The sequence below is a fragment of the Gobius niger genome (genome assembly GCF_951799975.1).
Source record: "Gobius niger genome assembly, chromosome: 13".
NCBI classification, from domain to species: Eukaryota; Metazoa; Chordata; class Actinopteri; order Gobiiformes; family Gobiidae; genus Gobius; species Gobius niger.
In genome coordinates this window covers 7,034,435-7,059,157 of record NC_136864.1, presented here as the reverse complement: position 1 = coordinate 7,059,157, position 24,723 = coordinate 7,034,435, and the positions used below count along the sequence as shown (strand labels likewise).

Genomic DNA, 24,723 nt, shown 5'->3' with positions numbered 1-24,723 from the left:
CTGAGCGTCTGATAATGTCAGAAAAAAGCGTTTTGAGTTATAGGGCTTTATCCAACCTGCCAAAAGAAGAGGCAACTCGCCAGAATTTGGAATTTCTCTCCGGGATTCAGCGACTATCAGCCAAAAGAGTGTTTTTCTGTGACTGTCACTGATGGATGTTTGATGAACCTTCGCCAGAATCAAAGTGGATTAACTTTTATAACCAACGCGAGTCCCATAACGTAAACAACCGATGGACCAGAGCAGTGAGTCAGTCCAAACGCATGGTAGCTTGTGTGTGTTAGCTTGTGTGTGTTAGCTTGTGTGTGTTAGCTTGTGTGTGTTAGCTTGTGTGTGTTAGCCTGTGTGTGTTAGCTTGTGTGTGTTAGCTTGTGTGTGTTAGCTTGTGTGTGTTAGCTTGTGTGTGTTAGCTTGTGTGTGTTAGCCTGTGTGTGTTAGCTTGTGTGTGTTAGCTTGTGTGTGTTAGCTTGTGTGTGTTAGCTTGTGTGTGTTAGCTTGTGTGTGTTAGCTTGTGTGTGTTAGCTTGTGTATGTTAGCCATTTACGAAGCTGTGTTGCAAATGTCAACTCCTTATAACTGCATCATGAAGTAACTTCACTTTTTGCTGTGGTATTTATATTTCTACTACTGCTAAAGTTGTATGAGCGGAGAGAGGGGGCAGAGTTAACTGAATCCAAGCGTTTTGTCTTCCGGGTTGGAAAAATACCTCCAGAATAAATACTTACATAAATAACACAGGATAAATACTTATGCTCCATAGTGGTAGTGGTACAATGTATCATATAAATGTCTTTACTTTACTTTGGAATGGCTGAAATAGCAGGATACAGATCCTTTAAGAAACATTTTAGAAATCTCGTATACTAAAGAGGGCCGGACTTTGATTGACAGGCTGTTAGCATTAGAGCTAATGGCGCGGCTACGAGGGCCGAGTCTGCAGGGAAGATCTAACGTCGAACGTAGTTATTATGGTAAACGGGGAAGAGTGAGGAGGAACTGTCTATTATTTTACATATGGTTTAACCTCTAACCGAGCGCATTTTCACCATTTCGGCTTTTCCTAAATCTATAGCTTCCCGACTGGACCCTATACGCCAGGGTAGCACCTCAGTTGAAAGCTAAGACCTGCGTAACTGATCTTTGCCACGTTGTCGCCACATTTTTATTACACTTCTGAAGTGTTTTTGTCATATTTTTGTCTCTTTTTGTTGCATTTTCCTAATTTTTTTCCCCTTTATTCTGACTTTTACATTACTTTTTCATCACTCTGTGTTTTCGTCGCTTTTTTTCTATGTGTTATTGTTGCTTTTCCGTCACGTTTTTGTCGCTCTTTTGTCGCTTTTTTGTTTTGTTTTCATCCTCATTTTCGTCTCTATTTTGACACTTTTTCCAAGAAGCTTTAAAGGCCGAACTGGAGAAAATCCGCTCGGCTCAGGTGGGTTAAAGGGTTAATGGTTAATCTACACTATCTTCAAAGAGTCATGAGCTAAAAGTAAAAGAAGCAAGTGCTGAAAATGTGTGACCTCAGATAAGCAGCAGAAAAACATATTATTACTTATTTATAACTTATAGATACTTGCTTATAAAATTGACAGCCATTTTATAAGTACCTGGTTTAATTCAAATATGTTACTATGATTTTAATTGGAAAAAAAAGGAAAACTAGGTCACTATAGTTGTTAACTCGTCCCAGTTGTGACGTACAGACCATATTCAAATCCTATGGTTCAGAAGGATTTTTACCAAATGTTGCGTAATTGTGTGTGGGGTAAAATCGCAGTAAACATTGCGGCTGGAAATACCTTATACGCGTCATGTTTGTGGTCTGCAGCAGGTGCAGCCTCGGGGATTGAGCAAATATCTAGAAATATGTCACAATGTGGATGTCTAGACGAGTCTGACGGGGCTTTGTGATCGTTGTCATTATTACAGTAGCATTGTACATGTTGTTTTATGGATTTTTAACAGTAATTGTACTTTGAGTGCGTATCTATGGAGGACTAAGACAACCTATCAATAAATTAATGTCCATAATGATTGTTAAAATACCACTGCAAAACTGTAACAAATGTGGATGGAATTCAGTCACATAATTCATGTTGTCTGCCTAAATGCTGAGGGGAAATGAAAATAGTATAAAAACATAAAGAAACACACAAAAAGCTCTATTTTTAGCTTGAATTCTTAATTAGCTACTTATTTATTTTAGTAATTGTTTTGTTATTTATTCCCTCTTTTATGTTAAGAGTTAATATGAACAACTGGCATGTGTCCTGGTTTTAGTATGTGGCTTTGACAACACTACAGATACAGAGGGCTCATGGGAATCACAATTTTTAGCAGTTTTCTAGTGGACTATAAACATTTTTATCACAAAAAAGCAGCAAACCCAGGACAAACAAATATGCACAGCACAAGGAAGTACTTAAAAGGCCTTTATTTAGAGGCCAAGCCAACATGTTTCGACGACTTCATCTTCTTCATCAGGGCTTGATTAGTATTTATCACATTCCAGTAAAGTCTAGCCAAACTCAGGCCCATGTGGATGTTTTTTCACAGCAAATTGTTCAGTAGAAGCATAAAACAGCACACGTTAGCATTGCGTAGCTAACGTTAGCATACGAAGCATGACACTAACAGAGCTTCCTGCTTGCAATTTTTTTTAACCCAGGATGGGAAAGGTCAGCCGCTCCCTGATTGGCCAGTCGCCATCATTGGCAGCCAATGATAAGTGGAGCTATGACGTCACCTCAACAAAACAGCACTAGGTGTAACTAATCCAAACTAACCCAAACCTTACCTTAGCCCTAACCTTAAGGATAGTGGAGTTTACAAAATGTGTCTTTCAGGCTTTAGTACGGATCTGACCTAGCTTGGTTTTACCAGACCCTCGCACTCATTTAGTTTCGTACAAGGGTCTGGATCTTCACATTTGAGCTCCGTTATCAGGTGGGAGAGGTGAACTCCTTTGAAACCATTCGATCTGATTTTCACTAGCGTTTGGTCGTGACGTAATGCGCCCGAGTGAGTGAAGCAGCATCATAGCATCAACCGATGTAACGCAGCCACTGAGATCAGACCCAGACGTACATGTAGGGAAATTATAATTGACTGGAGTTTACGGATGGCTAAAGCCAGGCTAGATCTGACCAATCAGGAAGTCGATATGCAAATGTGGCCTTTTCCATCCTGGGAAAAATAAATCAGCTTCCTGGTTAGCATTGTTTTATTTATGGGCTGTTGAAGCACTTTTCTCATGTCTCTGTATCTTTATTTACTGGAAAATTCATAATTCAGCATTTGTTAGGGGAGAAAGTTAATGTTTTTTCTTTGTTTCCCATCTGCTGCTTCAATCATGACCATATATGGGCATTCGCAAAGATGCCGTCAGTATCGACTGCAAAGGAATTTCCTCCTAAGTATTTAGACCTAATTGATTGTGGCTGTGCATTCCCAAAGCCACGGTGGAGTCAGTCTCATTAATCAGATCAGGGACAACATAATCCAGTGTTGGGAAATACCTGAGCGTAAAAAAAAACAAAAACAAAAGCTCTAAAGCCCAGACAAACGTGCAGCTCAGAGCAGGGACATATTCAAAGTGAAGGCAAATGACTGCGGACTGAAAACACAGCTCCGACCTGCAAAGGAGACACGCCTAAGCTGCAACAGCGAGTGAATGCACAGACTTTGACCCACACGACTGTCGGCACCGAGCAGCCAACTCACAACATGCACACAATGAACCAAACAGCACACGGCACCACACAATATATGACAATAATAATACTGATGAACAATACAGAAATAATGAGATATCTGGCAGAGTTCAGAGCGGCATTCCACGTGCTTTACAGTTTCATTTAGAGCTAATGAAAATATGGAAATCACATTGTCAACTGCTCGTCACTCTCCTATTGTCAGGTTTACAGCAGCGGTGGCGAAGAGTAACGTTACTTTGACATTTTACTCAAGTACAAGTAAAAAGTAGTGACCCAAAGTAAAAAACAAACTACTTTAAATTCTGGATTTTGTTTCAGTTGTGATGAGATTAGATTAGATTATTGTCCACCTCACTGGTTCACCATCACAGTCACAACAGACAGGATAGACAGCTATTAGCAAAGACAATAAGTTAGTGATAAAAACAACTGCCTGTGCCGCCTACTCGCGCTTATTCAGCAGGTTTAAGTTAAGTTAAATAAAGTTAAAGGCACACTGCGTAACACTTTGGACTATACTGTAGCACAAAACACAGAAAATGCTATAACTCCAGTGGATAATCAAAGAATGGATCTGGATGTTGTGGACCTGACATATATAAATCTCAAATTCTGCTGACTCAAGTCGACATCTCCATGGAGACGAGCTGGAGACGTACCCACTTCAGATAAACTTACAGTCATGTCTTAGGAGAGCTGAGCCGCTCACAGCCATGGCTCAAGTTTGTTTCTACATTTATGAGGTAATTTTCAATTATTTAAATATCTGTCATAAAATAAATGCGCGGTGTTGCTTTAAGTTATACTTTATTGATCAAAGTTGTTCTCTGCATTTGACACATCCTTATTGTCGTTGGGCGAGCTGCAGGAGCCGTGAGCTGCCAGCTGCCGGCGGCCATATCCACATGTGGAACCAGGCTAATGGTAAGAAACACCTGGCTGGAGGATTAACCTATTGTACATGTTTTAGTGGTGGGGGAAACCGGAGTACCTGGAGGAAACCTACACAGACACAGGCAGAAGATGCAAACCCCACACAGAACCCGGGATCTTCTAGGTGTGAAGCACAAGCACTAACTGCAGTACAACCATTGCCATCGGTATATTTGTGTTCACCTCACAGTGGGAAGAACTTTGTAGTTTGTCCTGTGAGAGCTAAAAAGGATGTAGCAGAGAAGTAGCCTTCATGAGGCTACTTCATGAAGGCTACTTCATGAAGGCTACTTCTTGTGTTGTTATCAAAAAGCAGAGCAGCCAATGGTCCGCCATTGCTGTAGTACCTCCATATTGCTGCCAATTCCCCCATTGAAATGCATTGGACTTTAGACACACTTTAGACACACTTTACAGCCTGGTCTCTAATTTTCTTAAATTTTCTACAGCTAGATATTCCTCCCCTGATAACGCTGGGTTAGTTACAATTAAGGGACCAGGCTGGTTTTCGTAAGAAAAATGTTCGAAATCTTGTACTAATGAGGGCCGGACTGTTAGCATTGGAGCAGCGCGAGCTACACGTCACGCAAGGGCCGAGTCTACAGTGAAGATCCCGCCCTGATGCCCTTTTTAGGAACATACTTCATCAGAGCTGGGGAGGAGGAGTCTGTAAATCAGCCATGATTTCCTCCTCGAGCGTGGTCATTGTGGCAAACGGGGCGGAGTGAGCAGGAGACGTCTATTCTTTTTAACGGTCTATGGTTGTAGCAGCAAGAAACCAGCTTTTTCTGAACCAACGCGCTTGTTATACGGGCCCTAAAGTAAATTAAAATATGTTGTTAAAATGAACACTTCTCCTGTGGCTGTAAAACAGCACTTAGTTTCTGAGTTTCAAGGAGATGACGGAAGATGTTTGTGTCATAAGATATTGCTGTGGAAAGCATAATTGAGTGTTTGTGCTGAGGTTCATATAAAAAGCCTGTCTATGTTCATTAATAAATAATAGAAAACTATTATTATCAAGCAAAGTCCGATAAATGGAGGCAGCTGGACATTTCTTGATAAAGACGGCGGATGTTTTCTGATTAACCAAATCACTTCTCCAAGGACAAAGAAGTATAAAATCTTGTTTTGCATAACAGTTCTGCGGCTTCCTCCTTGTTTAAAGACTCGACTTCTGCATAAAACATGAAGCCTTGAGCTCCTTGTCAAGAGCGTCCATTATCTCTCCGACTCCTATTGTTTCCTAAAATCCGCAGCCGATCTTTGGAGTAACTTTAGAAGCAGTGACTAATTTAACACTTGAATTAACCCAGACTCTGTGTCACACATCGCAGACGCCGCGTACACGGAAGACAAAGCACTTTTCTCTGTGCACAGTTCATCTCAAGGCTAACCCGTCTCCTCCAGTAACCCCACTAAAGGCAGAAGAAACACTGTGTCCAGTGTTAAATCCGCTCCAAAACAGATGAAGTTCAATAATTCAAAGTACAGAGGGAAAATCTTATCCATTATGGCATTATAATTGCATAATGTTGTCAAAGGAAGAGTCCCAAAAGAACCGTGTGAATCTGCGTTTGTAATGATATGGTAAAAAGGAAAGTGAAACAGTGCGAGCGCATGGAAAATCAGCAGAGTTTGTTTAGGAAGTCTTTAGACCAGGGATGCCCAAAGTGGGGCCCTATGGTGGCCCGCCAGAGGGTGACCTACTTTTGCTCCATGTATGGTTAATACTAACTCTCTCCCCATTTATTCTCAATGGTAAATATGGATGCAGTACACTCTTTGGCCAGAGAGTCAAATTGGGGGCGCTATTTCACTCCTTTTGCAAAGCTAAGGAAACGCTTGTGGTGTCTTGGTGTTTATCACAGAGCGTTGTAGCATCAACTTTCCCTGTTTTCCAACCTTTATTGCCAAGGTTGTTGACATGTACATGTTAAAATGTACTTTTAAAATAATTTATGCTGAACTGACATTTTCAAAATGATCTAATATCACATTTTCTTTGAGTTTACAAATGAATGATTTAAAGTCACTGTAGGTACTGTAGATACAGGTGGTGTTGTTTACATTTTGAACTATACCTCTGCAATAGTTGATTTTGTTCTACTACAAATCTAGGCTTTTGCCATAGTTTGCCAACATTTATCTGAATGTAGCATGGGTATTTGCATAGATAGAATCAAATGCCAATGTATAGGCTTCCGAAAAAGAAAAGAAAAGAACTTATTATTTGCAGTTATATGTGTTTCACACTTGACATCGCCGCCCACGACCCACATGCACTTTTTTATTTTGGCCCTCGGAGACACAAAGTTTGGGCACCTCTGCTTTAGACTCTTTTGTAATTATTGTTAATGCATGAGACAACAGATTAGAGAGGAAATATCTTAATAATATAGAAAACCACTTGAAAACATTCACACCAATTTGCTTCCTTTAGAACTAGCTATTAAAAACACATGTTACCTACTTATTATTATAAGGTAAAAACACAAGATAAATGATAACAGCCTGAACGATCAATAGGTTTTCAATAAAACAGCCCTTAAATAAATGAAATATATCTCAGTATTTTCTTCCATAATTTTGATAATCTAAACATTTTGCATGCAATAAGGCTCGAGCACAATGTTACTGTTCCCACAGAATAATACTTGTCTACAAGTTCCAGTGGCTCTGAGACTCTCATAAACTATTTGACCTTCCAAGTCCCACCAGGCCTAGATCAAGATCAAATCAGGACTAAACCGGGTTTGGAACATGTCTAAATGGGACTAAATTATGTTTAAAACTGGGTGTAAACCATGTCCAAACCAGAAAAACACCCAACGTCATTGTATTACTCACAAAATTATACCTTATTAAAATGAATAAAGTCTAGAGAACCTCATGAAGAAGCCCAAGTTACACTCTCTATGTCATTTGCTAATCACGACCAATAAAAAGCTATTTGATTGCTATTAATATTCTGACTATATGCACCTCTCGTGTCTGCTGTCATCACTTGTCGAACAGTGAATCTCTTTATCGTCTCATGAGGATGAAGATGTGAGTCATTGAGAGAGAGACCTTTGATGCCATTTAAAAACCAGGAACAGGCTCTTCACAAACACGTGTTCGGCTCAAAGATAAGAGCAACAACACAAGCTGCACATCCGCATAATATCACACCCCACGACATCCTTCTGAAGACTCTCTCTCTTATCTCTAAATAGCTTTGTGAGTAGCAACTTTATGTCATCATACAATTATTAATTTACTCTATTGACAACTTGATACCACTTTCTAGATACTAACTGCTCTTCACGTCAATGTAATGTTGCCTGGGACAGATGGAAAGTTACAGCACATTTCACTTTGGAGTCACACAGAAGACATTGATGACCGAAGCCTTTCATCCCTGACGCCTGGTGTAAATGTTTTGGTGAAGTGCCCAACTCTTGAAGAAGTCTGCTATTGTGGATCTTCTGTTTTGTTTGCACACTAAGACAAGGAAGACCTTATTCGAATGTATTAATCCAGATAACTTCTCATGCTATGGTTTACTGGTTTTAGTACAGTATCGTTTTCTATGTGAAGGAGCTGCTTCATGTTTCAGTGCAATCTAACTTTTACCACATAAACAAGAATAACTCTATAAGATATCATCCTTATCTTGGATAAATGTCATGGACAAAAGTCAGGGAGCAGATGGTAAAGCGGGTCGTCTCATGATTGGAAGGTCGGGGGGTCGAATCCCGCCTCCTGAAGGTGCACGCTGTCATTGTGTCCTTGGGCAAGACACTTCACCCTCCTTGCCTCCAGTGTCTACGTACACTGGTGTATGAATGAGAGTGTGAATGAATGAGTGGATCCTTGCTGTAAAGCGCTTTGAGTGCCTAATGTAGGTGGAAAAGCACTGTATAAGTTGAGACCATTTACCGTAGTGTCTGCCCATCAGAATAGTGACCCAACCCTCCCTGGTCACAGGGATCTATCTACTCACCGTTCTTGACTTAGTATGTGCAAAATGCTGAAGGTCTAAGAAATGTCTTATGTGACCCAACCCTCTCCGCTCTCCCCTCAATGTCTCTGACATCACTGGGCCCATCAGCATTAACCCCCTTGACGCCGTGTGTTGCTAATTTACGACAAACCTCTTCCTGCAAGAATTTAGCCTCAGCTAGAAAGCAAAAACACATCCAGTCTCTGAGTGAGAGGCGGGACATGGCCACACTGCAGACCCTCCAGAATATCCTGAAGTAAGATAACTAAGACCCCTCCAGTGCACACCAGCTCAGGCAACGAAGACAATATGCAGCCAAGAAGAGCCACACAAAAAAAACATGAAATATCTTTTATCCCACTTTAACGTTGATTTATCTTCTTCTATTGCTGTTTTTATTCTATTATAATTGACATATTTCAGGAAAAAATGAAAATGTTTTTCTTTCCTGCTATGTCAATGTTTAATAACGTTAACATATTATCTATATAATTGGAAATAAATTCAGGCGTCAAGGGGTTAAAAAAAACTGGCACAAAGCTCAGTGTCTTCTCTGTCAGCACAAATTAATTATTTTATCATGAACATGTGGGAGGAGGCCTTGTGGAAGACCCAGGACACGCTGGTGGGACTATGTCTCCGAGCTGGCCTGGTGTCGCCTCGGGGTCCCCCCAGAACAGCTGGAGGAGGTGTGTGTGGATCGGGAAGTTTGGGCATCTCTGCTGAGACTGCTGCCCCCGCGACCCGGCCCCGGATAAAGCGGAAGAAAATGGATGGATGGATCATGAACATGTGCAAAAGTGATGATAATATTTAAAAAAAATGTGCTTCATGTTGGCCAGTTGAAAGGACTTTTCAGCCACAAGAGCCAGGTTTGTGGATCCACAGCCAAACAATGATCAGATCTGGATCATTTCTACTCAGTGATGAGTGAACATCCCGACCAGCTGAGCTACTGCTGCCTATTTTTAAACACTGACACCACTTGGTAAAGCCCTTTTATAATCTTTGTCAGTGACTTGTTTATGGAGGGAGTGGTGCTCTTTGAATCCTTTGGGATCTTTTATCTGCAGGATTTAAGGCTGTGCCCATGAAACCGGACCTAAGGGACTTCCTGGACAATTACTCACCAGGACCATCCCGCCACGACATACAGGTGGTGAAAAAGGGAAATTAGAAGTAAAAGTTGTGGGAGAAATAGAACAAAGCAGCAGATAATCATTTGGAAGCGGTCGGTGGATGGCAAACACAGAACACAATACGACAAAGGCAAGAGGGATAAAGACAGAAAACAAGAAAAGGAGTAGGGACTGTGGCAGAATGGGAGGCACCAGGATAGGCGCAGTTGGGGCCCTTGGGTTCAATTTCCTGCCCGCGGAGCCTTTCTATGTGTCGTTATGTGAGTCCTCCCTGTGTCTGGTCGGGGCAGATTTTCACAAGCTCAGTTCTCATCACTAAAACTACATTATATCACCATATTTATTCTCTTTTTGAATTACTGTCTTTCTGAAAGATGGGGCAAAAGACAAATTTCACTATGGGACACACAATGGGTCGGGCTGGGCAAATCGAAATCACAGTCCCACCTTTTGTCAATCAAGACTTGAGATTACTGTAGCTTTCACTTGCCTCCTCAACCAAGGTCACAATCACAAGCTTACGGACCCCTGAGTCTTTGAATTTGTCAGAGCAAACCCCTGCTGCATAGAACCACTTATTCTTTTGCCCAGCTGGGCTGGAAAACTCATCGTCTTGTTTCTCAAGGTTGAGACAAACCTTTAGGAATGAGCCTCCTCTATGCCAACCTTGAAAAAGGCTAAATCAACTGGATCATCCAGAGCAGCAGGCTTTCCCCTGTCTACATCCAAGAGGATGTTTCTGCAGCGGGTACAGATACCATATGGCAACTTTTGATCACTTGGATCAAAGTCTTCAATGAAACAATTGTGTACTCTTGTGTACAATGCCAATGATAGCAGTCATGGATGAGCCTTTCTTAAAGCAGACAAGGCAAACAAAAGTTCAATTGACTGAGGTTTTGCTCATCTTTACAAAAGAAACAAATGCTTTTGAAACAGTTGTTCACAGCCTTGTTACATCCAATAGGGATATTCCACTTTACATTTAAAGTCATCATTTTCATGTCTTAAAATGCCCTTTGATTCCAAAATTTGCAATACTGTACTTTTTCGAAGACCTATAAATTCCGTTCTTTGGGTGAAAATAACCACAATTTTCAAAATGAAATATCTTATGAATCCCTCATCCAAAAAAATATTGTTTTACATTTTTCTAACCCTTAGACACTGAACTTTGGTTCAGTGTCTGACCTGTGGGTAGTAACCGAAAGGACGAGATTGCGGATACAAGCGGCCGAAATGAGTTTCCTTCGCAGGGTGGCTGGGCGCACCCTTCGAGATCGGGTGAGGAGCTCAGTTTCCCGGGAGGAGCTCGGAGTAGAGTCGCTGCTCCTTCACGTCGAAAGGAGCCAGCTGAGGAGGCTCGGGCATCTGTTTCTGATGCCTCCTGGTCGCCTCCCACGGGAGGTGTTCCAGGCATGTCCTAGTGGGACAAGACCTCATGGAAGGCCCAGGACACGCTGGTGGGGCTATGTCTCCGAGCTGGCCTGGTGTCGCCTCGGGGTCCCCCCAGAACAGCTGGAGGAGGTGTGTGTGGATCAGGAAGTCTGGGCATCTCTGCTCAGACTTCTGCCTCTGTGACCTGGCCCCAGATAAAGTGGAAGAAAATGGATGGATGGATGGAGTAAATGTAGGGCTCTGTACATTAAAGGGGCTAGATGTCAGTTCCTGATTTTATACTCACTACTGCCATCTCAGGACGTATGCGTAACTGCAGCTTCTATATTAAGCTCGTGCATGACGGCACTTCGGACCCGAATTAACACCTTTTTGAGTGACAGTGCAGGATTTCCGAGGCAGTTCTGGTGAACAGGTCTGGGCTCAGTCTACACATTATGACATGGCTGGAACATGGGGGGAGGAAAATACATAATTTTAACATTTTTAAACTCTGTATAGTCCCTTTAAATAATACTAGTAAGGTATTGAAAGAAATCTTTTACAACTGGTATAACGTATCAAAAGCAGGTACTAAAAAAAAATATTGCCGGTATTTCTTTAGAGACCAAGTTTTGATGCTGTTGGTCCAGGGGCAGCATTCAAGGGGATAAATTCTCGATATTGCTCTGTTTTATGGTTCTATAAGACGAATATTTTGGGATGTTCAGGTATCGGTATCGAAAATCAAGTATCGTTAAAGTACCCAGCCCTAGTTAAATGGAACTGGAGGGAAGCGTTTGTTATTGTTTCAGCTGATGCCATTATGCATCATTGCCACATCGTCACTGCAGGGACGCCCCAGCACTCAGACACACTCCTATCTGTGTCATCTTTCTAAGTGGAAAAACACCCCTCTCCAGTCGCCGCGCTCCGACCTTACAAACGGGAGGATTTATTGACAGTAACTTATTATTGTTGGCCCTTCTACTATCACTCTCGCTGCTGCTGCTGAACCTGTCTGAGCCTGAGGGCAGTTCAAGGCACTATCATTATCTCTCCGCCTACAACAATTCACTTTTCATTCAGACTTATTTGATCAGAAAAAGTGTCTGGACAATAGACAAAATGAAATGAACAGACGATAATAATGTGCCCAAAACTGTATTGTTTATCTGTCATATATTGAACAATGTAACAGTATGAGCCACATTCCTTGCATATCAATCTGTTTAGTCATGTGGGTGATCTCTGAAGGCTAATCTGATAATTGCGGCTTCGTGGAATGTTTTGGCACAGTTAATATGACTACAGTAGTATATTCACCTGTGCCAGAATGCAAAAGGTTTTTTTTAATCAAGTGCAACATTACAGCGATCAAATGTGACTTTGCTTTTCCGCTGTAAAGTTACCCCAGTCCTCACGCAAAAGTAGGACAGCAAGAAACAGCCATATCTCCGTGCCCTCGACGTCACACTGGGTTCTCTTAATTCTCTTTTTAAATAAAGCCTCTCTATCTCGGGTTTAAAGGGTGGAAGAAAGTTCATCTCGACTCCTACTGTGCAGCCGGCCGATAACGCCGAGCTGCTCCGCTGCTCTGGACAGTGTCGAGGAACCAAAGGCAAGCGCTCGGCTTTGGAAGAAGAGCTTAAAGGAGTAGCGGCTGAAGAGATAGAAAATGTTTGAACTAAGTGAGATGGCGAATGTATGTGGAGGAGGGCAGCACAATGTTGGGAAAATAAATAAGGGGTGAATTTAAATAGTTGACAACTATTTTAGTGATTGATTCTAGTTTACACAGAATCAAAAAGAGCAAAAATGACATGAATGTATTTTTGATCAAAAACTGCTTTGTGAGGGCTGTAGCGTGTTTTGTACATTGTAAATTTCATTTATATCTGTCTGTGTCTCAGGACAATTATACAATCAGAAAGCAGAATGAGCTCCAATCTTCCATCCATCCATTTTCTTCCACTTGTCCATTGCCGGGTCGTGGGGGCAGCTGTTGGAGTCCAAATCACTTTGCACCAGCCCCTTATGGCTCCTCCTGCAGGTGGTGGGTCCACAGAAGGACGGCCTCATGGTTCTAACCGGGCCTGTTGGTCTCTCATAAGGGGCTTCTCAACCGCTCTTTGTCTGACCCGTCACCTAGGATCTGTTTGCCATGGGAGACCCTACCAGGGACACAAAGCCCCGACAACAGAGCTCCAGGATCATTTGGGCGGCTCAAACCCCTCCACCACGTTAAGGTGGCGGTTCCAGGAGGGGGAGCTCCAATCTTATATAGTTTAAACCAGTTTGGAAATGAACTTCCTCAATCCCAGCTCCCTCCGTCCTGACTGGAGCCGACAGTTGTTAAGCTCAGTGGCTGAACTCTAGAGGTTCTTAGCTTTCAAATGGCCACATACACTTGTGCTTGAGTTCATGTACAGCTCTGAGCAAACAAAGTTCAGCTGTGCACAAAGAGCCTCCAACAAACATTCGCTTTAAGTTTACTCCATCAACACGTCCTTGAGCGGCGCCGATTTCAGAGCCAAGCAGTTCATCGATATATTAAAGGGACCATACGGAGTTTAATAATGTTAAAAGTAAGTATTTTCCTCCCTCTACATGTTTCAACAATGTCCTAATGTGTAGAATGAGCTCAGACCGATAACTGCCTCTAAAATCCTGCACTGTCACTCAAAAAGGTGTTCATGCGGGTCCGAACTGCCGTCATGCACGAGCTTAATATAGAGGGTGCAGTTACACATATGACCTGAGGTGGCAGTAGTGAGTTTGAAATGGCTAACTTGCATCTAGCCCCTTTAAGACAAGAAGACCAGCATGCCCTCATAGATTCATAGTTTCATAGCTTTATAGTTTATTATTTAACTCTACCAAGTTTTATAATAATAATGATTATGCACTTTTCTGGACACACAAAACACTTTACATTGCATTATTCATTCACTCCATACTTGGTGGTGGTAAGCTGCTATTGTAGCCACAGCTGCCCTAGGGTAGACTGACAGAAGCGAGGCAACCAGTCTGCCCCATCGGCCCCTCCGACCACCACCAACCACTCCCACGGTCACTACATTCACCCCAGGCTTCCTGGTGTTTCCCAAACGGTCTCCCATCCAAGAACCGACCAGGCCCTTTCCTGCTCAGCTTCCATTGTCTGACGGGATCGGGCAGTATCACTTTTTTTTTGCAGTGAAATGACCATAAATGCTAACTACATTTTACAGTGGGGGGTCCCGAGTTGTTTCTCTGGTGGTTTTGGAGGTCACAGCCTGAAACATTTGGGAACCACTGCTCTAAACAACAGGGTTAGCAGGTTTTATACAAAGCAAGACCCGCAGGAGACATGGGGCTGTTTGCAAAAGACTTCTTAGGACATTGCAGTTTTTTCTATTTGCTCATCACTATAATTCAATTCAGTTGCACTTAATTGACCAAACAACCCACAATAAAAAAATGGAAGTCAATAAAGTGAAGTCAAAATCAAATGTTAACAGAGACTAAACCAGGAATATCAAGAGACAACACGCTCATAAAAATCCTCCGAAAACAACATTAGATATAGAGCTCCATCAAACCCACTATTTATTAAATGTAAGTCACTAAAATGTTATGATATAGTTGATTATCATATGCTTCAGGTTTTGTATAAAGCCAATAAAAAATACTGCCAATGAACGTCCAAGAAAGGCTTGAAAAAAAGAAGTCAGATCAGAAACTCTCCTGGCATTCAGGAACCACACAAAAGCTACAATGTTAAAGAAGTATGAAAATTAGACTTGGATTCTTCTCTGGCTTCCTGTCGCTCAGAGAACAGAATTTAAAACAGCTCTGCTTCTGTACAAGTCTTTATCTCATCTGCACTCTTGCCTTTTACTGTAATTCATTAATATTATGTTGATTTTTTATCGATTTTATCTGTTTTCTGAAGCACTTTCAATTGCCTTATGTATGAATTGTGCTCTACTTGCCTTGCCTTCTCACTTTGGCGTGTGCAGTAATGGCTCAGGTTTAGCTCGGGCTCCTATCGCTCGTGCTCTGCTGGAGGTGTTTAGGTCACGGGGAGCACAGGGCGTGACTTGGTAAACACAGACTAGCATTAGCTCAAGACAATCAAAGCTAACGTCTTTAGCCTTAATCACAGAGAAAGCCTCTCATTAAACTGTTTACCCGGACCTTTGCTTACATTCTTTACTACAATCGCACATGGTCGTAAAATGCACTGAGCAAAGCCCGACTCTAAAGACACAACCGGCTGGATTTATCAAATACTGCATTACATGAGGCGTTCATTCAATATTTTCAAGCCCCTAAGCAGTGACGGTCTCTACAACCATGACCCAGATAAGGAAATGTTGTTATTCATGCAAACTCCTCAGAACATGGAATATTTACTATAGAAAGTATTTATACAAGAATATCTAACTCATCTTGTTTTGTTTTGTATGCAGAGTCACCGGCCTCCATTCAAATCAGGTCAAACCAAGCCTACAGTTTGTCAGCGCTGAAATCAGGGCTAGTACAATGTTAACTGCATCTTTGTTTATGAGTTTAGGACAGTGGTTCTCAACGGTTGGGTCGTGGAGCCGTTAGCAGTGATCATCGGGTTGTTTTGATCATAATTTCAGCTTCTGTGGCTTATTTAACAGCATTTTTTGAGGAAAAGGCTATACTTTACATTATATTTTACAAGTCTAAGTCGTATTTGGTTGGCGGCTTGTTATTCCAGGGTGATATTTCTAAGCATTGTTGACTGTGTGTTGATCTGCGTATGACAAATAAATCAAAATCTAATTGTGGATCCCGATTAGGGCTGGCACAATAATTACTATATTGAATTATTGGTTAATAAAAGGTAAACGATACATTTTTGGGCTCAATGTTTATCGTCTGCACATTTGTTAGCAATTCCTCCATATTTTTTCTTTGTAAAACTTTGATTATTTACTGAAGCAAATTGTGTTGCATTATATTTAAAGATTATGGCCTTTTAGAACAAAGGTTTACTGTCGTTTTAGAGTTGACAGTGACGGTGACAGAGATGGTAGAGCGGGTCGTCTCATGATCGGAAGGTCGGGGGTTCGAATCCAAGCTCCTGAAGATGCCCACTGTTATTGTGTCCTTGGGCAAGACACTTCACCCTCCTTGCCTCCAGTGTCTGCGTACACTGGTTTGTGAATGAGCGAGTGAATGGTTGACTGGTTGTAAAGATCTTTGGACTTAATGAAGGTAGAAAAGCGCTATTTAGAGTCAGTACTATCATATATTGCAATGTTTTCCTGCCTCAATAATCTTATCTTATAATATATCGACCTTCATATTTGCTCTGGTGACAGGCCTGATCCCGAAGCCACACAGTTGAGAACCACTGGTTTAGGATCATCAGCTCTTGCACTGTTCGACCATTTTACAATGTGAACATAGAGGACAAAGATCTGAGGAGAGACAGGTGGGCTTCTGGTGGTTGGTACTTGGGTTTCTTTAAGGCAGTACCGCCGGTCATCTAAAACAGTGTTTCCCAACCAGGGGTACGGGGACCCCTGGGGGTACTTGAGGACCTAGCAGGGGGTACTTGAAACTATTTGAGACTGAAAAAAGGGGGAAATTGAACATAATTTTTATAGGAAAAGCTATATTTTTCAGTAAAATGTTTCGCCTTGGGAGAATTTTATGTTTATTTTGAACGCAACGTTGTCCTTTTTCTTACATATACCATTTTTAAAGGAATAGGCCACCGTTTTTACATACTGAGATATGCTCTTACCTCACTTTAGACGTGTTAATATATCCCCGTCTGGTCTTTGTCCGTGCGCTCTGTCACGCAAACGGAGCACATACGCAGCCTCTCCCACATGTCACATAGCTCCAAAAAAGCTCACGATAGAAGCTACCAAGCTCTTCCACGTGTTCCCTATTTAAATACAGTTACGTGAAGTGTTTTCATGCGAAGTATATTTACACAGAAATGTAGCATGTCGATTTTATACGCAGATAAAAAGGGGGACTATATTGTGAGGCGTAATGATATGAGGAGTAAAACGTTCGCGCAGTAACTCCTAAAGGTTATTGACGGAAGTGAGCGGGGGAAGTCTTTAAGAGTTACTGCGCGGACGCTGTGCTCCTCGTATCCTTACGCCTCTTTTTATAGTCCCCCTTTTTATCTGCTTATAAAATCGACATGCTACATTTCTGTGTAAATATACTTCGCATGAAAACACTTCACGTAACTTTATTTAAATAGGGAACACGTGGAAGAGCTTGGTAGCTTCTATCGTGAGCTTTTTTGGAGCTATGTGACATGTGGGAGAGGCTGCGTATGTGCTCCGTTTGCCTGGCAGAGCGCACGGACAAAGACCAGACTGGGATATATTAACACGTCTAAAGTGAGGTAAGAGCATATCACAGTATGTAAAAACGGTGGCCTATTCCTTTAAGTGATTACTTTCTAAATAAACTGCTACACCCCTGAGGTAGGGGGTACACGGACGACCATTGAAAGGCCCAAGGGGTACACGAGACAATAAAGGTTGGGAACCACTGATCTCAAACAGTGTTTCCCAACCAGGGCAACGGGGACCTTTTTATTTTTTTTGTTAAAGGGGACAATTTCAATATTACTTTCCACGAAAAGTAAGTTTTAAGGATGTTTTTCAGTAAAAGGCCTGACTTTTGAGAGTATTTGTAGCTACATATTGATCATAACACTGTAGTAAATACTGAAAACTTTATTCACATTTTGACAGGATCCTCAAGCTAGGGGCGACTCGAGTATAAATGAATGCATCAAGGGGGAACATATGAGACATTGAGAACCATTGATCATTTGTCATTTAATTTAAGCTTTAGTTGCTTCAAGTTATGCTGTTTCTGTTCATGTTTAACACCTAGTTTAGACGTCTTTTAATTTAGATATATTTCTACATCTCCAGTGTTAATTTTGACAACATAGTTTATTTTAGTTTTAGTCTTAGTCTTTTGACTAAAATGTAACTTAATTTTAGTCGAGATTTAGTCAAAAAAAAAACTTTTCAATTTTAGTCTAGTTTTAGTCGACTAAAATTGCATGTCAATTTAGTCGACTAAATTTAAGGCTAATTTAGTCGACTTTGCATTTATAATATTTATTAATCATATTTAATCAGGTCCTCGACTTCATGGAGCTGCTTCCACATGAACAAAGCTCAGACCTGTTCATTTGGCCGAGAATTTAAATGATCTGAGGCTCTTTCATAGAAGTTTGGATGATTTTAGTCTCTCCTTTTCATTTTTATTTTGTCTTATTTTAGTCGACTAACATATCTGGACATTTTAGTCATAGTTTCAGTCTCATGAGATACTTTTAATTTAGTTTTAGTCCAATTTTAGTCACAAAAATATCACTTTGACTAAAATTAAGATATTTTAGTCGACGAAATCAACACTGTACATCTCATTTGTGTTGATTTACAGGCCTCGTGGAAGGCTACGTGCAGGTCAAAGATTTTACGAGTTTGCACTTGGGAGTGAAAAGTTTGAGAACCACTGGCCTATAAGCTACTGTTAATGTATTATTTTGTTTCCCATATAAATCTAGTGTGATTTAAAGTAATCCCTGACCAGCCTCTAAGCCCCTCCATATGCACCAGACCTGGTTAAGCGCTTCTCCCCGGTCTCCTCACGCCTCACAGCCATTACTGATCACTTCTCTTACCTCCGGCGGGCTGATGTTGAACGCCTGCGCGATCTTGCCGTACAGCTCCTTGACGTTGGTGAAGCCCTCTATCCTCCCCGTGGGGCTGCCGTGGGCGAGCTGCGTGTGGAAGACCAGCTTGGGCCTGAGGTTCGCGGGAGGCGGAGGGAGTCCTGCCCCGTTCACGGCCGCCTTCCCCGGGCTCCCTGCACCTGCGAGTCCCGCTCCTCCTCCACTACTGCCGCCGCCGCCACCACCGGCGCTCACCTCCTCGTTATCCACCAAATGCTCCTTCGTGGATTTCTTCTTCCTCCATGGTCCCAGGGGCATGTTGTTCCTGAACTTCGTATCGCTCTCGACGTGGTTAGACAAGTCCTCCGCGCGCTATAACATCGGTATTAGCGTATTACCTGTTGATTACTTCCTTGTCCTGTTCCGCCAAAACTCTCTTCCGACCTTCTTTACGCGCACCTTTACGCACCGTCACCTGCTGCCCGGGGAGGAAGTTTTGGCCCCAGACTTTGCTCCTCGACAGTGACTCGTTTTGCAAATACTCGTGGTGAATATTCAACAGGTGGGAGCGAGGCCTGCGGGGAACCGGGGATAAACTCCTGACACAACCTGCTGGAGCGGGCTAACAATAGCCACTCTGTTTTCCCCGTCAGCGAGCGTGCCGCGGGGACGCATGCGCGGTGTGGGCCAAACCCGAGCCCAGGGGCACGGGGGCAGTTTCAGGCGGTGCACCTGCTGCTCGGCCCGGGACAGTGAGGGACTATTGTGCTCAGGAGAGGTGTTTACTTTCAACCAGGGACAGGAAAGGATGAGCAGGTTTGGCACGAGGAAGGTCTGTGGTTCTCAAACTGATGCCTCTCTCCTCTTTTTGTCATTGTCTGTGCTGTCATTCTGCATTTGTTTAATCTCTGTTTTGTTTTGTTTTGTTTTGTTTTGTCTGATATTATTGTCTTGTCTTCTTTTTTTGAATTGTTTACCGTGAGTTTGTCTGGCTCTGTTTGCTACAGCAATGGGCTATGTTGAGGGGCGGACTGGCCATGTGTCCATTCTGGAAGAGCACAGAAGGGCCACTGGCTCTAGGGCCACCGTTCCCGCCTTAACAGAGCTTTACCCAAATCTAAAAGCTAAAAAGAAAAGCATCAAAATAGCGACAAAAAGAGGATGAAAAGAAAACAAAAATGTGCCAGAAAAGCGACGCAAAAAGTGATGAAAAATGTGATGAAAAGGCAACAAAAACACGACAACAAAGCAACGAAAAGGCCACAAAAACATAACAAAAAGTGATAGAAAAAACGTGACAAAAACACAATAAAAACGTGACAAAAACACAATAAAAATTCAACAAAAATTCAACAAAAATTCAACAACAATTCAACAAAAACACAATAAAAATGTGACAAAAACTCAACAAAAATGTGACAAAAATTCAACAAAAATGTGACAAAAATTCAACAAAATGTCACAAAAATGAAGAAAAAAAAAGAAAAAAAAAACATACAAAAGGAGACACAACACAGCAACAATGCAGGGGAAAAAGATCAGTTTTGTGGGTCTTAGCTTTCAAATGAGGTGTTACACAGGCCTATATAATGGCCACAGAGGACAGAATGTATTTGGTTTAGGCGGGTGGTAAGTGTCACATTTACGCTAATTTGGGCCAGGCTGGCCAGAGTCCAGGGCTGTTTTTCAGTCCCAGTCCGCCCCTGGCTATGTTGAAAGGCCTCGTGCCAGGTATCACCTCTGGCTGTTTTAAAATAAAAAAAATAAAATAAAAAAGTGGTTCTCAAACTGCAGCGCGTGCTCCTGAGGCAGAGGGGGTAGAGGAGCTAAAAATAAAATAAAAAAAACTTTACTTTGAAACAATTTTACTCAAGCAGAAGTAAAAAGTAGTGATGACTCAAACAAGAGTAAGAAAGTACCTGTGCTAAAGTACTTAAAGGAACAGGCCACCGTTTTTCCATACTGAGATTCTTACCTGAGCTTAGACGAGTTGTATCTGTCTGGTCTTCGTGCGTGCGCTCAGTCACGCAAAACGACCAAAGATGTTGTTAGCATTTGGCCTCTCCCAATGTATTCCTATAGCTCCAAACGGTGATGAAGTTGGAAGCGACCAGGCTCTTCCAACTCATAAGCTCAGGTAAGAACATATCTCAGTATGGAAAAGCGGTGGCCTATTCCTTTAAAGGTGCATTATGCAACTTTTTATGTAAAAAAAAAAAAAGTTGATACTTGTGCACATTTGACCTTGTAGTGACCAAGCGGCTGTATGAGTGTTCGCACCTTTACTTTCAATCACGGCGGTCTCTACGCTCCAGGGTCAATTGTTTTGTACGTTTTCTGCTGAAAGGATCCATCAGCAGTGACAACCTTCAAAACAATTGATCCTGGAGCGTTGTAGAGACCACTGTAATCGAAAGTAAAGGTGCCATGGTAACCATCTGCTGGGTCAAATATGCACACGAAAAAAGAAAAATACATACAAAAAGTTGCACAATGCACCTTTATATTACGAAAAATCGACTTTTTCAAGCTTTACATCAGGTTATCATGTCATTCCCTCATTAAAAACATGCCTGAAGTGTTGCCTTGGCACATTCACGTATTTTTGAGTAATCTGTAAAAACTCTGATGGCGGCCATTTTAGGGATAGGTTTCCCTGAGTCCTCCTAGGAACGCCCCCACCTCCTGGAGACGCCTCCGAGCTTTCATCACCAGCCGAGTAACCAACCACTGCTCCTCAGCAGAGCCCCCTCCCCACTGATGCCACAGACAGTGTGTGGAGGGGGCGTGTCGGAAAGGGTCAGAGGTTCTTAAAGAGACAGAGGCCTATTTCAAGACATTCACTACAGCCATTTTGAGAGAGCAATTTTATACAAGGCAGTTATTCTAATTTACTGCATTTACAGACCAACAGAAGGTTTCGTCATCATTGTACTGTGCTATAGACTGGTGCTATGTGATTGAAAAAAGCATAATACCCCCTCTTTAAGTAACTGTAGTTTTTTTCAAACAGTACCCTTCATTTTACTTCTGCTTGAGTAATAATAAAATGAAGTATCTGTTTCTTACTCCAGTAAAAAAAAAAAGTAACTCGTTCCACATTGAGGAAAACTTCTTTTTGACACAAAATAAAATGTATTTCTATTTATTTATTTCTATTTCACAGATAAAAAGCGCAAAGTGCTGTACACGTCAATTGGTAAAACAGGCACAAAAAACCCATCAACCATCGACTCCTTAAATGAAAGTGTCTCCAGTTCCTCAGTGGGTTAATCGAATTAAAGCATTTGGAAGAGCATCTAAAGTATTTAACTTTAAGTTTGGCTTCCTGCAGCTCCTCCATGGAGACAAGCTGGTGATGTCCCGCTCCTGGTGAAGTTAAGTCAGGTCTGAGAAAATTTAACCCCGCAGACTGTGATAAAACTGTGATAAAATGTGATGCTTTTTATACCATTTTAACCCCCGCCTCGACCGAGCACATTTTCTCCATCTTGGCATCACCCAAATCTAAAAGCAAAAAAAAGTGACAAAAACGTGCTGGAAATGCAGATGGAAAAAGTGACGATAAAAGCGACCAAAACCCTTCCAAAATGTGACAAAAAAAAGTGCTGGAAAAGCAACAAAACTCAACCAGAAAACCACCAAAGAGCGACAAAAAGGCGACAAAAATGCAATGAAAAAGTGATCAAAACACAACAAAAGATGTGACAAAAAAAGTGGTGAAATTCGACAAAAAAGATAAGATAAGCCTTTATTGATCTCACAATGGAGAAATGTACTTGTTACATTCAGCTCTTAGAAACACTCAGGGTGTGCACATAGGCAGGAAATGTGAGAAAAAAACAATTAAATAGTAAAATAGTGGTAGGTCTTAACTTTCAAATGGGTTGTAAGCTCTAAAGGCGGGGCGCTTTTAGATTTGGGTAAAGCCAAACTGGAGAAAATGTGCTATAGGTTTAGAGGTTAATGTCTAACTATATGTTTAATGCCACAAATGCAAACAATCTTTGCATGTTTCATTTCTTAGGATTAGTGAACATCCAATCAGGAATGTGGAGAAATTTCAATAGAGGAAAAAATTTCAGTCAGAACTGCTGCTGATTTTGTTTTTTACATCATAGTTTTTTTGTGTTTTTGATGAGTGTATGCAGGAAAAATAGTCACTGAGAGGGTTCTGGCTCTAAGGTAATGTTAGAGACATGAGGTTTAAATAAATGGGGTCAGGGTTGGGCGAGTCTTCTTAGCGCAGGGACGATCTTCTTAATTGTAAAAAGACTGAGGGCTGAAGTAAAACACTGGAAAAATGACCGTCTTAACCTCTTACCATCCGCCTAAACCAAATGCATTCTGTCCTCTTTGTCTATCATATAGGCCTGTGTAACACCTCATTTGAAAGCTAAGACCACAAAACTGATCGTTTTCCTCGTGTTGTTGCTGTGTTGTGCCATCTTTTGTATATTTTGTTTTTGTTGAATTTTTGTTGAATTTTTGTTGAACTTTTGTCACTCGTTGGTTGAGTTTTTGTCACATTTTTGTTGAATTTTTGTCACATTTTTGTTGAATTTTTGTCATATTTGTGGAATTTTTGTCTCTCTTTGGTTGAGTTTTTGTCACATTTTTGTCACATCTTTGTTGAATGTTTGTGTGGCTATTTTGGTGCTTTTTCCCCAAGAAGCTTTTTGATTAGGGTAAAGCCAAACTGGAGAAAATGGGATCCGTTCAGGTGGAAGTCAAGAGGTGAAATGAGATAAATGAAATCATTTAAATAAAACTTCTTTATGTTGATTTTGAGTCGGTTTGAACTAATTCAAGATGATAAACAAACGGTAACACCTTTGCAAATTTTGCAAATTTTCAGTTGCTCCACTTCAATGTTAAAACTATTGGCTCTTAAGAATGTTGTGATGTCACGTGACCACAACCTATTGGTGGTATTGACAGGATTTCTCCCATTTTCCTCCCTTTCAACTCTAAAAATATTAAAGTACTCTCTGATTTGTGTGATAATGTTTCTCAAAATCATCTTGGGGGCCAGAGGTTCTGTGCTGGAGGGCCAGATTTGGACCCCAGGCCTGCATTAGGTCATCTTCCTAATCCTTTATTTTGATTAAAAAAAAAAAAAAAAAGCATCGTTGGTGTTGGGCTGATCATTAGGAGCATGTCTGGCATCGCTGGCATGTTTGTTTTGGACTTTTATGCCTTCCAAGTTCCCTTCTGTCGTCTCAGCAGCAGATCTTACAAGCCTCTAGAGTCGTCTGCATGCACGAATTATCCCTCGCATTACAAAGCAATCACCCACCTGGCCCTCTGTTTAGAAAATTGCATCTCGAAATAGCTCCCAATTATGGGCCCTTTAGCGGTGATGATGTGGCGTCCCCTAGTGGCCAGCGAAAGGGCAGCGCGTTGGCAGATGACGAGCAACAGCTGACAGTGACTATTATTACACCTTCAGACCTTCGCAGATTTATTCAGCCGTGTATCTTTGCACATAGGAAAGAGTAAAACAACAACAAAATATTCACAATTATCAAAATATCCCCAAACTGCAGGGAGAACTATATGGCGAAAAGGCTAATATGCAGACTTTAAATACGCAAGCTATCGTAATAAATACATTTGTAAAGCATAAATCTCTCTATCAGTTTACATACAAATTTATATGCAGACATTCAGGATTTTATTGTGGTTGAAATGCACAAATAAATAGCAATTGTGACATTGTTTTTCAGCACAAAATGACAGATTTCTATGGAGTGATTTGGCATCGATCCAGGTCGGCACACTTTGGTTAAAAAGATGTGCAAAAACGTTACTTTAGAAATAAATGTTGAGGAGCCTACATGTATCTGCCACTGTGCGCGACACATAGAGCTTATAACT

General features: G+C 41.5%; 2 protein-coding genes across 2 annotated transcripts in view; one reads left to right on the top strand and one right to left on the bottom strand.

The window, feature by feature from the left end:
- gipc2 (GIPC PDZ domain containing family, member 2) overlaps positions 1 to 19,630 on the bottom strand; it is a 32,719-nt gene extending 13,089 nt beyond the window's left edge. The window contains exon 1 of the mRNA XM_079569858.1: positions 18,853 to 19,630. Coding sequence (XP_079425984.1) covers positions 18,853 to 19,161 — 309 coding nt within the window. The 5' untranslated portion in view covers positions 19,162 to 19,630. The remainder of the gene's footprint in view (positions 1 to 18,852) is intronic.
- Positions 1 to 24,723, top strand: part of slc25a24l (solute carrier family 25 member 24, like) — a 137,532-nt gene that overhangs the window by 82,402 nt on the left and 30,407 nt on the right. The window lies entirely within an intron of this gene.